Here is a 16,972-nt window from a genome sequence, read left to right as displayed (position 1 = left end):
CAATGGTAATAAAACTTCATGCATAGTCATGGGAAGAACTAACACAAAATGCAAGCATAACAGCCAATTTAAATGTGGGCAAAATGTGTCATTTGCTTGATGGAGTTATTTTTAGATGCGGTTTTATATTTGTTTCTATAGTTGCCATAAAAAATTAAGGTTTCAAAACACTAATTTATTGACAACATTCAATGTGGTGAAAAACAAGATTTCTATACAATTTATTCAATTATTAAATTACATTTTTTTATTTCATTCACTCAATAAATATGAATAGTTCATGTAGCAACTAAAAGAAATTATGACTGAAAAGGAGCAGAAAGAAGCATAAACTTATAATATCTGTGCCCAGTTGTGTATGTTAATATCTGGTTTGAACCACATGGAAGCTTACAAATAAATAGATAAAAATGAAAAGACTCAGAAAAAAATGTGATAAGCCAGCTTTGGCAATGCAATAATTGCTTATAAAAAGTTATTCTTAAAATTTTTAAATACATTTGTGAAGGCATTGTGAAACAACAACAACGTTTAGCAACATGCAAGTCAGTCATGCCTTTCTGAAATCAAAGAAGAGCTGACATTTATGAATCATATAATTCATGATGAATACCTTACATAATCAAGACACTGATGAGGCAACAGACTGGCTGATTAGAGTGAGAAATCCGGTCAAAATGGACAAGGACGGTACTTATTTCAGAAAGTGGTTTAATGTCTCCTTGGAGACGTCGACGTGGTCAAATATAAGGCTCACACTAAATAGTCGAGCGCCGCTACCCAAGTTTACATTACAGTAAAACACGAGCATGCATCATGCATGCTCAAAACATAAGCTAAAGATATTTGTATCTTTTGATTTGTATTACATGTTCCATCAGACCGAATTGTATATAATATCTAAACAAGCGTTTCTCAACGGGGGCGGTATCGCCACCTGGAGGGCGGTATCGCCACCTGGAGGGCGGTATCGCCACCTGGAGGGCGGTATCGCCACCTGGAGGGCGTTCAGAGGGCGCTGGTGGATATTTTTACAAAAAGGGGGGCTTTGAGATTCCTTTGGGGGGCGTTTGCTCGAATGTAAACTTCACACCTTATATGCACAACAATACCAGTTTAGACTTTGAGCAACTTGCTAAAACTGTATTGTGTAACATTAAAACATGCCTGGCTGCAACTGTATCGATGGCAGCTCTTCTTCTCGTCAGTGTTTGTTAGCTTCTCCTGCTACTGGTAGCTTCACCGCATCAGTTCGGCGTTACACCAAATGATGGCCTTGCTGTGATTTACTTGTCTGGTGTCTGATTTTCAAATATTTTATGTTTTATTGAGGATTTTTGTACATATCTTTTGGCAGTGCTGTAGTCGTGTCACAGCAGCACTTATATTAAAAAGGGTTTTATTGTCCATCTGGATGCTGCCTGCTTCCATGGAAGGACAACATATTGCTCCTATAAACATGTAATGACTAAAATTGCAATACCCTCACTGTGTATCCCTCAGAAAAATTAACCCATCCAAATAAAGAAATCCCTCCATGGGTGATACCATAGAGAGTGTTCATTTTATATAGTTAACATCGGTGCTGAAAGTGAATTTAATAATCAGAATACCGGGACTTTTTCTGTTGTTTTAAAAGGTTTACGTCAGTCTGCTTTTCTCCATCGATATGCTTCCCGACCGCTCCGCGCTGTAGAGGGTTAAAAAAAGAAAAAAAAAAAAGAGAAACAATGCAAAAAAACTCTGACACAGGAGAACCGGGACCTAGAACGGAGCAACGAGCTAGATGTGATTCAGAATGAGAGAATCCGGCGGTGAACTGTGAAAAATCAATACGAGTGGCAAATTAGGTGAAACTCATGATGATTAAGCAGTGCAGCAGGTGAATGGCGTGATGGGTGGAGATTACTGGTGGTGAGCGTCGATACAAACGATAAAATAAAACTAATAAAGAAACTAAAGAGGACATAACAATAAACCAAGAGTGGATAATACTAATCAAAGAAAACTAAATGGAAACAAACGAAGAACAAAATGCAAGAATAAACACACAGAAGAGAAGAAGAGTTTTGATTATATAGTTGCAGTTCTACCCATGTTTTAATGTAGCAGAGCTCAGTCTTTCTGCAAATAGTTTAAGCTTCAAACTGGCATTGTTGTACATCTTTTATCTGGTCATTTTGTGAAAGATTTAACAACTAAAATGGCACAGAACAAGAAGGTTTTTTCCACTCTGATTGGCTGTTAGGTTTAATGATTTTAAGTTGAATGCCCATTCATTGCATTTTTCTTAGACGGCTGTAAAAATAATTTCTATTCACATGGCTCTTTTGTTATCCGGGAAACGATTTTTGATGATAAATACAGAAACAACCATAAAAATCAAAACATCAACAGTAGGGATAGTAATATTAATAATACAATAATATTCAGTGCAAAGTAGCTTACAAATTCTTTGATGGGGGGCGGTGAGGGACCTGGATAATGGACATGGGGGCACTGGTTCAAAAAAGGTTGAGAAACACTGATCTAAAATATTGGTAAATATCGGTTTTTTGCCAAAGCAGCGATACTTACGTCTAATATCGGCCCAAGTTTTCATCCCTAATTTTTATGACAAGAAAAAGATGGAATCATTCAATCAATAATTAAAACTGAATCTTCTGTATAATACAGAATTAAGTAGCATTAGTGAATTTCTATGAGTTTTCCCCAGCAGTCGACCTACTTTTAAATTTTAAACAACTTGTTCCCATTACAAGTCAAACTCAACTGGCTGCTCCGACTCCATGTTTGTTTGATACGACAACTTCAGTGCTTAACCAACAGCCTTGTGGTAGAGCTCTACACTGTGAGCTACCATAGCACTCGTCGTTATCTACTGCAGCGCTAAGGACACTACGTTTATGAAGCAGGAGAACAACGCTGTTAGTTTTGTAGACAAACAATTAAGTGGTATCACTAGAAAAACAACATGTTATGAGCCAAATTATTGAGTCATTTTACTGCCCCAGTGTGCAAAGATCACAGGCAAAAGCGAGATGTGCATTTAAAGGCTATGTAAAGCTGTTTGCCAAGTGAGACAGATATTCCATTTTTTAAAGTGTCGGGCGTGAACATGAAATGGTTAGCAAATGATATGTGTGTGTAGATGCAAACTCTGCAATTGTTTTCAGGAGGAGAACTGAGGTTTGAAGCCAACTTTCAAATCACGTTTTCATCATGACTATATGGAGATGCTCTTATTTTCCCCAGGAAAATACCACATAGGCCATAGTCTTAATAGTTATTTACATTAGAAAACTGTATTAAAATCCCGTTCGTATTAGTAAGACATTTTTCAGATGTTTGTGTTTAAAATCGCCTAAAATGATGTGGTAATCTTTGCAGGCCAGCATTATTTGGCTAACAGCTTCAATTCTGACCAGCATGTATAGTTTGTTCCCATGTTTGCTTGAAATGCTTTCCTCCAATGCAGACACACAATCTCTGGGCTGTGGGTGTGTATAACATACAAAGGACCACTTTCTCCATTTTCACCAACAAAGGGAGGTCATTTGTGGAAAGTCAGCATCACTTTTGCTCACTTCTACTGTGCTCTACTATTTAAGTTTAGAGGTATGACGTGAAGTAAGTTTAAGTTAAGGTTAGGACTTGACTGGTAATGGTTAGCCATAAATGCAGTTACTAAAACTAATGGAAGTGAATATAAAGTCAGTTTGATGGAAATACAACACTGTGTGTGTGTGGCTTTGTATCTGCTACATAGTAAAGACAATTTTTCCAATAAATGCCACACTGTGGGAACTGACTACTCCTGTGTGGTGCTGTTTTTGCATGAGGAGTTAGTTTTAGGACTTCAAGGTGTGAATTGAGTATAGGTTAGGTTTAGGCATGAACTGATAAAAGTTTCGGTTTAGGGAAGGGTTAGGCTACAGAAATAAATGAAAAAAGAAGGGAAGTCAATGCAAAGTCCCTACGATGATAGAAAGACACACTGTGCATGTTGACAGAGATTTTCTTTGATTAGACTCTACTCGTGTTGTTGTATGCTGTGATTAAGATGGATTTCAGCACAGATTTTATGGGATTGTATAGCTAGCAAACATGGAGATCCCAAAAAAAGCAACAGTGGTGACCTGAAGCTGCTTTCAGAACAATGGACAACTCCAGAGCCGTCGCAGCTGCAGGTACTGTCCATTGTGTTGAAATGAAGTTGCACTAAGAGAAACATGGCTTTCAGTTCAAATCTGTAGTCTTCTTTATATATATATATACATACATACAATAGTGGGTCGACTGGAAGGTTTGTATTCAACATATTTTAGATCAGCTGGTTTTAAGGGTGAATGAATTGCTGTCTCCATCTTGTGACTCAATGTGAATTAACTGACAATACAGGAATAATGGTTTAGAAAGCAGATGGCAAAATCATCTTAAACTAAATATAAAACTTATATACTCTTAAATATTGCACATTTCAGGATGGTGTTCCAAGTGTTTCTAAGTCTCCTTGTAAGTAAGTAAGTAGGTAACTTTGTCTCAATGGTCTTATTTTGTGAAATTTATTCATGTCCCACTGGCAGTGTGACTAGCTGGAGTATTTTTGATCAAAATGTCAGTGTAACCCACAGGTTATTATTACATAAGACCATTTGCCGTTCCGATTGCGTGTGCAGTTTTATGAATATACAATCTGGGCGACAGGGGTGAGCCAAACATCAGCATATTCTAGGCCAGGCGCGCGTGCGCGTGTGTGTGTGTGTGTGTGTGTCTGTAATGTGAAAAATGCAGTTTTTAAATGTTTAGTAGAGGATATGACAGTTGTTACTGTGGTGGTAGCGTACCTGCAGACCGAACACTGCCTTTGAGGCTGCAGGGCGGTGAACATGACGATAACGGAGTAGTTCCTGGGCGGGGCCTTGACGAAACGACGGAACTTGTCTCCGTTCATGCGGATGACTGAGCGCCGAGAAGACCACTCCATCATCTGCTCAACCTTCTCCGACAGCAGGTTCTAAACACAGAAAATAAAGACAAAACACAGATAACACTTTTAGTTCAGACTCACAGAAAATGACTAGATATGTACCGAGTCTGTCAGAGTAAAGTTCAGCTCATGAGATAAGATGAATAGGCTTTTAAATACAATACATTGTATCAAAAACACTTATGTCAATGTCAGTTTGATGGCCACCAAAACTATAATTCACAAGAGGAGTGGTGGAGACAATGATATGATAGAAAAAAAAAATTGCATAATCATCACAATATTCAACGATCATACCTCAATATTATATTTTTCTCTCTTCGTGAAGCCAAAGGTTTAAGGCAGTGGTCTCAAGACACGGTGTCCTGCAACTTTTACATGTCTCTCTGCTTCATCACACCGGGCCCCAATATTAGCTCTGTGGAGCTTGACTGCATGCTAGTGAGGTACTTTAGACCTTTAATTCAAGTCTGTAGGACAAAGGACACATCTAAAGGTTGCAAGATTTTGGTCCTCGAGGAACGCTGTTTGACACCACTGGTTTCAGTCAAGTTCATTTGTATAGCACATGTAGCAACTGTGGCTCAGTGGGAGAATAGATATTGGAAAGTTGTAGGTTTGATTCCAGCTTCCTCCAGTCACATGTCGATACGGCCCTGGGCGAGGAACGCCACCAAAAGTTGGCTACATTGGTGTAGAAATGTGTGCAAACGGGTGAATGTTGCTCTAGTATAAAGAGCTTCTGAGCGGTCAAAATGACTGCAAAAACAATTTACAAGTTCAGACCATTTATCATCAAGAACAATCCTCATTGATCACCGGAGTTTCAATGTTCCCTTTATTTTAGCTCTAACGTAAGTATAAACAGACTTTTATCCTTGTTTTTAAGGAGCTCAGTGTTTTGGCAGCTTTGCAGTTTTTTGGAAGTTCGTTCCAGATTAGAGGAGCATAGAAGCTGAATGTTGCTTCTCCGCGTTTGGTTGAGAACAGAACCAGAATACCTGAGAAGTCTGAAAGAATACACAACAGATCTTCAATGTATTTTGGTACAAAGCCCTTCAAGGTATTTGTGACGTCACTGAAGCATTTTATAGTTTATTGTTTGAGCTACAGGGTGTAGTGGAAGGACTTTAGAACTAGAGTGATGTGTAGTTTTGTAAAACTCTAGTAATACTCCTAGCATGCCACAGATTGCACAGTCTTAAAGTTTTTAACTTCTGGCATAGAGGAGAAAGTACTCTGTGGTGATAGTATTTATGTTGCATTCCCAAAAGACAGCAGCATCAAGAAGAAACATGAGAGGCTTGAGAAATGCTAAGGGCTACTGAATAAAAAACGCCATCTGGCTGGGAAAAGAGATCGACATCAGAGCTGGAGCGCAACTCTGCGGATAAACAACTTACAGCAAACACGTACACAAAGACTCATGCTACAGATTTGGGAGATTAAATACTTTCGGAGAGATGGATTTATGTAATTTTGCTTGGGTTCAGTGTCCTCCTACTGTTTACATCTGTAAGTCTTTATGATGCAGCCAGTGTTGGTTCTCGAGGAGCTCGCTCAGATACTTGCCAACGTGATCTTCCCCACGCCGCTGCAGCAGCTCTGGGTTGAAGAGTGATGAAATAGTTAGACTCGAGATGAAATGCTTGTTTTTCCAACCTCTGCTGATCAAACTGTACCTCGAGAACCTCTGGAAACGAGAGGTGCACGTTTGGTTTCACGCACAATGCAATCAATGGTTTTGAATGAGAATGAGCTGCATATCTGAGCTCATGCATTTCAAATTAAATACCTCCTATCTTATAATGTTTGGCATTCTGTGACATGTGTGAGTGCAAAAACTTGCATGACAAGCTTCACTGCTCCCTTAGTCAGCTGCTATCAGCTAGCACACCGATAAGTCTAAATCTGCAATCGGCTAATAAGGAGAAATATATAAACCCTTTTAGGAAGTTTGTTCCATCACAGAAAACATAAGTACCCCAACTTCTGTCCGTTCCCGTTTGTTTTTTTGGGTTTTTGTGCACACAGCTTTTTAAGTATTGGTTCAAGCAGACAGTAGTTAAATAATTCAGCAGCGCCCCTCCATTCGACTGCTAATCGAACACTCCCACTTTCACACAGATCAACAGCAAGCCTTAAGAGTTGCAGAAGTGAAGCACACACTGAATCTCTCCAGCAAACTGCCTGGAGACAAGATCAACAAAGACGAACTAAAAAGCTGGAGGAGGATAAGGAAGAAAGTGAGGCAGAAAATAGGAGAAGTGAAAACAAGCATGTTTTTGGGGGGTCATTTTAAATAACATGATCTATCTAAAGAAGGAGAGGGGATTCAGCAACTACATAGTGTCCATGTTCACTGTAGTTTTTTTAATTTTATTTTATTTTTTGCTTCTTTGCCTTTAAGTTATCTGCCTTGTTTTTGTCTTCATGCCTTCTGCCCTAAAGAGAGAGCTGCCAGCTCTGAACTACAGTCTGTAATCATGGCCTGTCTCACTTATGCTTCTAAAACACTTTCTCACAAAGAGAAAAAGAGTAAAAAGAAAAAAAATCCTAATTATGTTAAATGTCCAGTAAAACAATTTTGCGCACTGTGAATAAAACGTAGCCATATTTCTGAAATACTAGCTTGAAAAGAAAAAGTTGGTGGAGGGGAAAGGTTTATCCTCATGTGCCATGAAGATTAAAGTGGATGCCTGTATCAATTTTAGATTCATAGACAGAAAACAAACTTGCGAGCTGATTATTATTAAACAGATTTCCAAAGGGAGAACACCACCTTAGAGCACAGCAAAAACACCAAATCTTAAGTATTTTTTCTCTAGTTGTAATGCAAATATTTTATTACACTTGAAATAAGACTAAACTTACTTGCAAGTGTATTTTCAGCAAATTATAGCAGCTTGTTTTGAAGTAAATATTTCTTTAATATTGATAAAAAGTACTACTTCCGGTGGCAGATACATTTATTTATTTATAGCAAGACAATTTCCTCATGTTACAAGTGAAATAATCTGTCAAAATAACCAGTAGTTTTTCACCAATATCAAGGAATTATTTCCTTAAACTTGAAGCATACTGCTGATGAGCTACTTTTTAAGTTAGTTAGATCTTAATTTTAGTGTATTAAGATATTTGTGCTAGAAACAAGACAAAACATACTTTGTCAGATTTTGTGTTTGCAGTGAGTGTTGCAGTTACCATATTTTGCATCACTGGTCCATAATGTTGCATGATGTTGGTTCACTGCGTTATATCTGTTGCCAATTAACTTCGACCAAATTGTTTCAGTTGTTTTCACAGAAGAGCCTATGCATTCACTTTTCAATGACTGATATGCCAGCAACAAACTCTTCTACAACAGAATATGGCTGTAGTGCAGATATACATACAAGAATTAGTAACAGATTCTTTTGAAAAGAAGAAAAGGCCTAAATAAAGCTTAAATTAAAAAGAAGCTCTATGTGTGAAGTTTGTGATGGGTTGCATTTTGATCAAGATTCCTTGAGGGGGCACTCTGTTGGTTTTTGTTTGTATTTTTTATTTTAATTAGGTTTGAACACCACGCCCAAGTGTCTCACAACCAAACTGCTAATTTATTTATTTTTTGTTAAAAACAAAATAAACAAACAAACAAAAAATAAACTGTGCAACTATTTTTGCCCATAACATGAAAATCAAGTACAATTTGCCCGTGAACTATTTCAGAGAAACTTAAATCAATTGACTTGACATGAGCCGTGTATTTACCTTCTGGGTTTAATAAACAACATTTTTGGGATGCTGAAAGTTTATCTAAGAGATCGCCGTAGCTCAGTCGTGTAACGAGTTACAAAAAAATGCATCTGGACTCCCACATGGGAGGACTTGACCTTGTGAAATTAGAGGAAAAATGTTTTGCTAATGAACTTCGGTGTACTTGTAAATTCTGGAGAGAAGTCCACAGCTGCAGCCATTAATGTGCTTGAGCACGCCAAACAGCTGGAGATTAGCTGTGTCCTTCAAGTCTCGATACCGTAGCGTCAGCGCCTCGTGATACAAGTTCAACTCAACATATGCTTGCTTGTGTCTGCGTCAGACCTTGGGCAGTCACAAATTACTAACCGAGTTCATTAACCGGAGAGGAAAAGAAAGTAGAAACATTTAAATTAAAGTTACTTACTTGGTTCTTTTAGGAAACTATATAAGTGAAGATGCATGTCTGTGTAAATGAAAACGTTTGTGTGGCCAATGTTATAATTTAAAACAGAATCTCCCACTGAATCATCCTGATCCCTTTTATTAGGCCACTTCAAATTAAGTAAACTATTTTTTTTTTTTTTTTTTAAATAAAAGCTTAAAGTATTTACAACAAAACGAAGACAGTTTTGGACAGAGAAATACCGTGAGATAAACTGACTCCTTCGCACCACCATGACTGCTCTTTGCCTTATCCAACCCTCAAACGTATGAGCTACATACGCACTGACAGTCTAGAACCATTAAAAAACATTTATTTTCTACCCCACTGAGCACAAAGGGCATTAAAATGAATCACGTCTTATGCCGGTGTGTGTTTGGTGTGTCTTTATGTCTGTGTGTGAGCGATGCTGAGTGAGGAAGATGCGCAAATGCTCTCCAGATACCCTGCATTATCTCTCCGATTCTCTGTTAGCCACTCTAAGTATGTCATAACCTCTTCTTATATCACACACAAACACACAGTAGGTAGATCGCCAGGAGGCAAAAACCATAAATAGCACTTAACTATGGTTGCAATTTCTTGACAATTCCCTATTTGTTGTTCTTTCTTGGATTCACTTCTCTCTTACCTGTGGTCATTTCTTATAAAAATTAATATTACCAAGTCATTTTCTAGTCATTTTTTAGAAACAATTCTCATATTTTGATCAATTTTAAGTGAGGGAGCACTAATCACTAAGACTTATGTCAAAACACAAAAACATGGTTTAGATAATTCATTTAACAAAACTGTACAAAAAAAAACAAAAAACAACAAACAAACACTGTGAAATGAAGAGTATTTAAAGCAACAACAGTAAGACTATGTTCAATCAAGTCTACAAGAAGGTGGGGGGGAAAAAAAACGATGCAAGACAAAAAAGAAAAAGAAAAAAAAAGGATGGGACAGACACAAGCAGAGCGAGAAGAGTAAATTGGAAAGAAAGAAAAATCACAGCCAGGAGGAAGATGACACATTAAGTGTAAGGCAACTGATTTTTGCACTGATGAGTACATAGCAGGAGGTTATGGAGGGCATGACAGAGGACAGCCATTTCATCAGCCATTCTGTTACACAATCATAAAGTCACTGTGCCGGCCATAAACATGTTTTTTTTCCCCCCTCTCACTGTTGCTCTTTATTTGATTCTCAAAGCTGGAAACAGAAACATTAACAACAATATATAACGATTTATTGTAGTAACACGTAAAGACTAGTGAATATACTTTGTTCTCTCCATGTGAAAAGGCAGAATTAAGTCAAACTAAGAAGCACCGAGATCACGCAAATTTGAGCCAGAAAAAGCAGCGGATGTGTCAGAGTGGCAACAATAAGGAGAAAGCCGGAAGACAAAGGATTCTGCGTTTGTATCTGTGATCATTATGATGCATAGGAGGTCAGAGTAACGCTGTGGCTCGATCGTCCGCTGCTTTATGGACAGCAATAGATAAACTGAGGCGTGGTGTCAACACTTTTAAGAAGCCAAGGCTCTTACTGGGTGTAAGCTGGAATGAATGGAGACAGAATGCATTGCATGATGGGAAATATCAAGTAGCAACTTTACACAAAATCTCCGTGTTGTGATGTGACTTTCTGCACCGTTTGCATGTTCTCTCCGTGCAACTGTTCTCAAAGATTCCACTTCCTTTCAAAGGAAAGAAAATCATTTAAACCAAACAAAAGCAGGACAAAAGTACTACCACAAACCATAACAGATACATACGCAGCAAAACTGCAGCACTAACCAAGTGAAAAATGTTGGATTTAATGAGGGCTGATGATTAATCAGATTAATCGTGATGGATTGACTATTGAGAAAATTGTCAACCAATTTATTTAGCAACTAAATAAATTCAAATAACTAAATATGTTCTACCTAAAACTCCTTACGTGGCACAGTTTTAGCTTCACTTAGTTTCAATTTTGAAAAAAAATAAAAAATAAAAAATAAAATAAAATAAAAAAACAAAACAAAAACACAACAAAAAATCTCCTGTTAAGCACCCTTTGCTATAGAGTTATTAATCAGTTATTCCAAAGAATAATCAGTCCTAGACTGGGATACACTTTTCACGAGTTCATGTTAGAAGTTTATTTTTTTAGTCATGGATGTAACATTTGTTACAAATGATAAAACATTCAAGAAAAGAATGCAACATTATTGTTGTCTAGGCAATAAAATATTGATTGTCTTACTTAAAATGTTTTATTAAAATGCTTTTTTCCATCTATTATTGCATTTCTAAAATTGTAAAAAAAAAAAAAAAAAGGCTTACAGGAAAAATCTGCTGAAGATGCCAATTTTTTACATGGCTAATCATCAGAATAATCAATAGATTAATCAGTAACTAAAACAATGATTAGCTGCAGCCCTACATTTACTGTTTGAAAAGATGAATGTAGCCTCTATGCTCACATGGAGAAGTCAAAAACTAGTTTTAGCAGCTAAAAAAAAGCTCCCAAACATACCATCAGCTTCAAAAATCATCAGTTTTCAACACTATTATTAATTTACAAGCACCTTTATCACAAGATGCCTATATCATAACCGTTTCCCCCATAGTAACAAAAGCTGCAGGATGCAGTCCCACTGAAAAGACACCGATAATAAAGTCGCACTGCTGACCGCAATGCATATTCCACTTGCATATCAATTTGGACAGTTTTCTTCAGAAATATCTGACACTTAATGAAGTACCGATGAATTGCTCTGATCTTAGAACTGTTGCAGCAGAAAGCCAGTGTCAGACATGAACTACTTCAACATATTAATAAATAGGTGTCCACTCAACGCGAATACGGGCGTAAATTCTGAGAAGATCCTGCTCGCAACAAATGAAGATGTCAGTAAAAGTTTATTGAAATAGCACGCCAAGACTTTTCTGAGTTTCCAAGTGAACGTTGCGCCATAAACACAGCTTCATAAAGCTTTCGATATAACAATAAAAGCATCCCATGAGGTAACTTTTAGATAATGGATGAGGACAACCAGCCAGGGATTTGATCTGCAAGCCTTCTAAATAATAATAATAGTAATAATACTATTTGTCCTCCAAGCAATCTTTTCCTTTGGGAGATTTTAACACGTTTATTGTAAATTAATGGGTCCTGACTTTGGCCGTCAGTATATAGTTTCCTCCAATCCCACCTCTAAAAGAGGGGATTATGGGAAATTGGCTTCATTTAACAAGGAACAAAGACTTGTCTCTCCCACAAAAATGCAGAAAAGGCCAGATAAACACAGTAAAAACAAAAGAGAAAAAAATACAACGGAAAGAAAACGAGTCAACTCTGTTACGCACCATCCTTATAATGATGTCAGGACTTTCCATATTGTGTTAAACCAAAAACATATACATGCACACGCAAGGAAGCGCAAAAGGGCCCAACAAATAAAAACATTTTAAAAAGTTGCACTATTCAATTGCATGGCATTTTTATGACTTCTTACAATTGTCTTAGTCACCTTGAGGGGAAACAGGTGACTGAGAAAAAATATGAAGTTTAGATAGATGCATATGGATAAAAAAAAATAAACAGAAAACAAGGTTATGGAATAGAGGAAGCAATAATATGAGGGATTCAGGAGCAAGTTAAAATAAAAACAAATGTAGATAAAAGGAGAAAATATATGTACAAAAATCAAAAACAGCAAAAAGGGAGTAAAACAGTTCAGTCAGTCATAATCACGAAAGGTTTTTTCCACACAAATAATCGGTGTACTTTTTTTTCCCCATCTTCCTCCTTCCGGTCCAGTAGTAATCTCAAGTTTTCTCAACTGTTTCAGATGGAAAAAGAAGAAACAATGTTTGGGTTATTTATATCAAACAGCGAAGCAAACTGGAGGTCTGTGAATGCAAAGGGAAAGCTAGTGAATGCTTTATGGTGGGGATAATTGACAAATAATAAGACTTTAATTCATTTTATTTGGCTTGAAATGGCTGTCCTGATTAAATATCAAATCCTGATTAGACCAAAATAACCTCAAGTGACCTCCTGCTGGTATGTAAGATTTGTCAGTCTTATTATGTTTATATACAACAATCCATAAGGAGGATATTGCTTTTTTGGTAATGAAGAATTAATGAATTGGTCGCATTTTGCTTTGGTGTGTTGCTATGTTTTACATATTCACACACTGGTGGTGAAATAATGTGGATACGTTTAGAAAAACGTAGTAAAGAAAAAGTCAATTTAGAGAATTATAAACAGGACCATGCGACATTTAAACACACAGAGTGTGCGAGTCCACTGTGAGTCAGTGGCAGTGTATTATTTCCCTCTCACACCTGCAGTCAATCAAACCAACAAGGTATCGTGTTGCAAAGTCTGCATTTGTCAGCTCATAATCTGCGATTCCCAGAAATATCAAGAGTTGTCACTTCAGGGACTGCGGTAGCGGATTTGTCAGCTTAACTGCCAAATAACAATTATTGGAAATAAATGCTTTTTTCCCCCCTTCGCTTTTGTCTGAGCGTCTTTCCATCAGTCTTTCTCCGGTGATTTTTTTCTTTTCATATATTTTGCCCATTAGTGCGAGCAGTCATCTCTCTCTGTGATTCTTTGCAGACTATCTGAAATTTGTCTTGCCTACAGATAACCGCTTTACTCTAAAGATGCCAGGAAAAGAACCTGACATTTGAAATCTTCTGTCATTCCCTCTCCTCAAGGCACCTGACCAAGTTTTTCCTGTTTTTGCTTGTCGTAATAGGGAGTCTGTCGTCAATCTAACTTGTAAATTTCATTTTCTGAAATGACTTTGCGTGGGTGGGTTCATCATAGCCTTTATCATGTTAAGATATTCAAGATTTGAATGCTGCCTGTCACCATTTTTAGAATTCCATCTGTGTAGAATAATTTTGTGCTTAGACTCTATCTATTGCTTCAATCCACCTGAAGATACAGCGGATGGCAAAAAAACAGGCAATCATTTGCATTTTACCTAAAATTATTTTAATAATTTTGTGACAGCTAGTAAGTAAAATGGCAACCTGTCAACAGGAGAGAGGCACAGAAAAGGCATACTTATTTTAAAGGGGCAAGAAACTGCTAGGCTTCAATGCGATGACTTAACCTACTCACTGGTCAGGTGTTTTCATCATGCAACTGGCAAATATATAAAATGAAATGATTACATTTTAATGGAAAATATTTTTTTGTGTCAGGTCATTGAAAAGCCTATTCAGAGTCATAAGAGGTTACAAATACACGCCTACTTCACACACAAGGCTAAACGGTATAACAAGAGTTATTTAATACTGGGTTCTTTACACATTGAAAAAATAAAAATGCACTTTACTTCAGAAAACACTACAAATCTGTGCACAAACTAATATATAATAAAAGCATTTCAAGCTCTCCAAACTGCAGAGTACCAAAAGAAGCAAAGAAAAATGCTTTTGGAACAAGGCTGAAAACCACCGAGAGTCAAATAATCGGCAAACACATAAATGGAGCCCAGAGCAAGAAAGGTCTTCTCCCAAATTTGAAAAGGAAACACAAAGCAAATATGAAAACTTCTTTATCTCCCTGCAGCTTTGGTGCAACATATTGTTCGAAAGTTTTTTTTTATTGTTATTTGCCTCGGTATGAGAGGTGGGATGGTAAACAAAAAGCTCAGTTTTAAAGTCACAGTTTGGTGAAGTTTTGGAGCAGTTACAGCTATAGACATAAAACTTTTTTTTATTCAACGGTGAATATATGGACATAAGAAACAGATGGGTTTTTTTTTTTTATTGAATATAGACAAAATTAACTGAAAATTAGCCAATTAGTTATACCCGACTGGTATTATTTGCAGTGCATTTAATGGTGACGCTTTGATAAAGAGTTCAGTCCCACATAGGCCTGTCACGATTACAAATTTTGATAGATGATAAGTTGCCCCAGAAGTTATTGCGATTAACAATGATATTGTATCAAGACCATTTTTGAGTAATAAAATGGTGACGGCATGGTAATGCTAGAATACATTCTCAAAGATCAGTAAACTTTAATTTCTAATGAACCTTTAACACTGAAACTGGAAGACATTTTAAATATCCAAAATGAATAAACAAAACAACAGAAAAGATAAATAAAATTAATCGTGTAGATTCTATAAAAAAAATTGTCCTTCCAAAAAAAAAGAGGATAGTTGAGACCAAAGCATCAAACTTGAGACCAATTTAGGTAGAAAGAGAGAAAAAAAAAGATAAGTCATGCACATGGAAATTATTGAGATGATTTTAATTTATCATGCAGTTAATTGATTTATTGTGACAGGCCTAGTCTCACATCTACTGCTGTGAAGATTCCTGAAGCAGTTAGCATTTGGCAAGGTCCGCGTCGTTCGCAACACTACAATACTCTACAAACTGGATTTGTTCTGAAGTTTATTTTTTCTTCATTCCAGTTTCAGACCATTCGAGTAATCCCATTTCAGTGGAATAATTAAATCCAACATGGCGTCCGGTTCTAGGGCTGGGCGATAAAACACTAACGACAGCCATCACAATAGAGCATAGAAAATGTGTCCCAATAGAATGGTGATCATTTCTCTGAACTTTAATCTAGAACAGCATGGCATTCTGGGGAATGTAGGCAGAGGACACCGTCCTTCATTACCACTTAAAAATAAAAAGGGCAAGATTAAGTTAAGGGACAAAATGAGTAGAAAGAAAAGTGTAGATAAAAGAAAAGGTCAATCAATTAATAAATATCAATATTGTCTGATTTTGCCCGGCCCCAGCAGCTACATCCCTTGTCCCTGTTGAAAAATGCCAATTTTAATTTTAATTCAACAAACTTTCTTTCTCCAACATTGACTAAAAAAGGATCACGTTCCCAAACACCACACTGACGATTGTGACAAGTCCTCCAGTTCTGGTTTGTATGTATTATCCCTACAGAACTTGAGTTTTGGGGTTTCTTCATGCGTTTTCATTTTAAAGCCATATCGGAGCGTTCCACACTCTTCCTTAGTTTATCATATTTAACTACCAAAGAAAAAATAAAGAACTGAAACCAAATCAAAATGGATACACACCTCCAGACACAATTCAATTTGAGCACTTGAGTTCTAACACTTGATATTTACACACCAATTATTTTCATTTCAAGGAAAGAGCTGTTATCTGTCTGCATTTAGTGGTTTAGACATTTATGTGTGCAGGTTTGAACAAATAATTATTTAGGTGGGCAGGAGATTCAGGTAAAGCTCTAAAATGTGCTCTATCCTCCGACGGTGCTCATAGTGCCTCATACATAAAATTAGGGGTAGCAGGGACTACTGAAGAATGAGAGACGCTTCAAACTGCTCTCTGTGCAGACGTAGAAAGGAGTGGGAGTATTTAAACGGCTTTACAGTGAATGAAGAACAACATTACCATCTGACCCTTGTTATAAAAGTGCAGAAAGTCCAATGGGGAAAAACAATAGCTTTGGGCACATGAAAAATTTTAAACACACTCAATGGTCAAATTTACATACTCAAAAGGAAAACAGTCATGAGAAAGAAAACAAAAACAACAAAACATATAATATAGGCCATGAGAAGCTCGAAGTGAGTCCTGGCTAACATGCTCCCCTGTTAGATTTTTAGCTGTAATTCTTGAAAATTTGAGAAGAATTCAGTCACTGTTTATTGTTCTAACAGAGTTCTTTGAGATGACAGAGGTCATGATATTTTAAATGATTCTCTTTTTTTCAGTCCCCGTAACATTGGCATTAAATTCAAACGCAATTCAGTGCAGAAAAGGCATGTTGAGTACCAGAGA

The 16,972-nt window shown here is 36.9% G+C and overlaps 1 protein-coding gene across 1 annotated transcript in view; it reads right to left on the bottom strand.

The window, feature by feature from the left end:
• The window catches only part of tusc3 (tumor suppressor candidate 3), a 64,149-nt gene that overhangs the window by 33,942 nt on the left and 13,235 nt on the right, over positions 1-16,972 (bottom strand). The window contains exon 2 of the mRNA XM_044114789.1: positions 4,848-5,017. Within this exon, the coding sequence (XP_043970724.1) occupies positions 4,848-5,017 (170 nt within the window). The remainder of the gene's footprint in view (positions 1-4,847; positions 5,018-16,972) is intronic.

The sequence above is a fragment of the Gambusia affinis genome, linkage group LG04, assembly GCF_019740435.1.
Source record: "Gambusia affinis linkage group LG04, SWU_Gaff_1.0, whole genome shotgun sequence".
Lineage (NCBI taxonomy): Eukaryota > Metazoa > Chordata > Actinopteri > Cyprinodontiformes > Poeciliidae > Gambusia > Gambusia affinis.
Note: the sequence above shows the minus strand (reverse complement) of the source record. Positions and strands in the feature narration are given on the sequence as shown.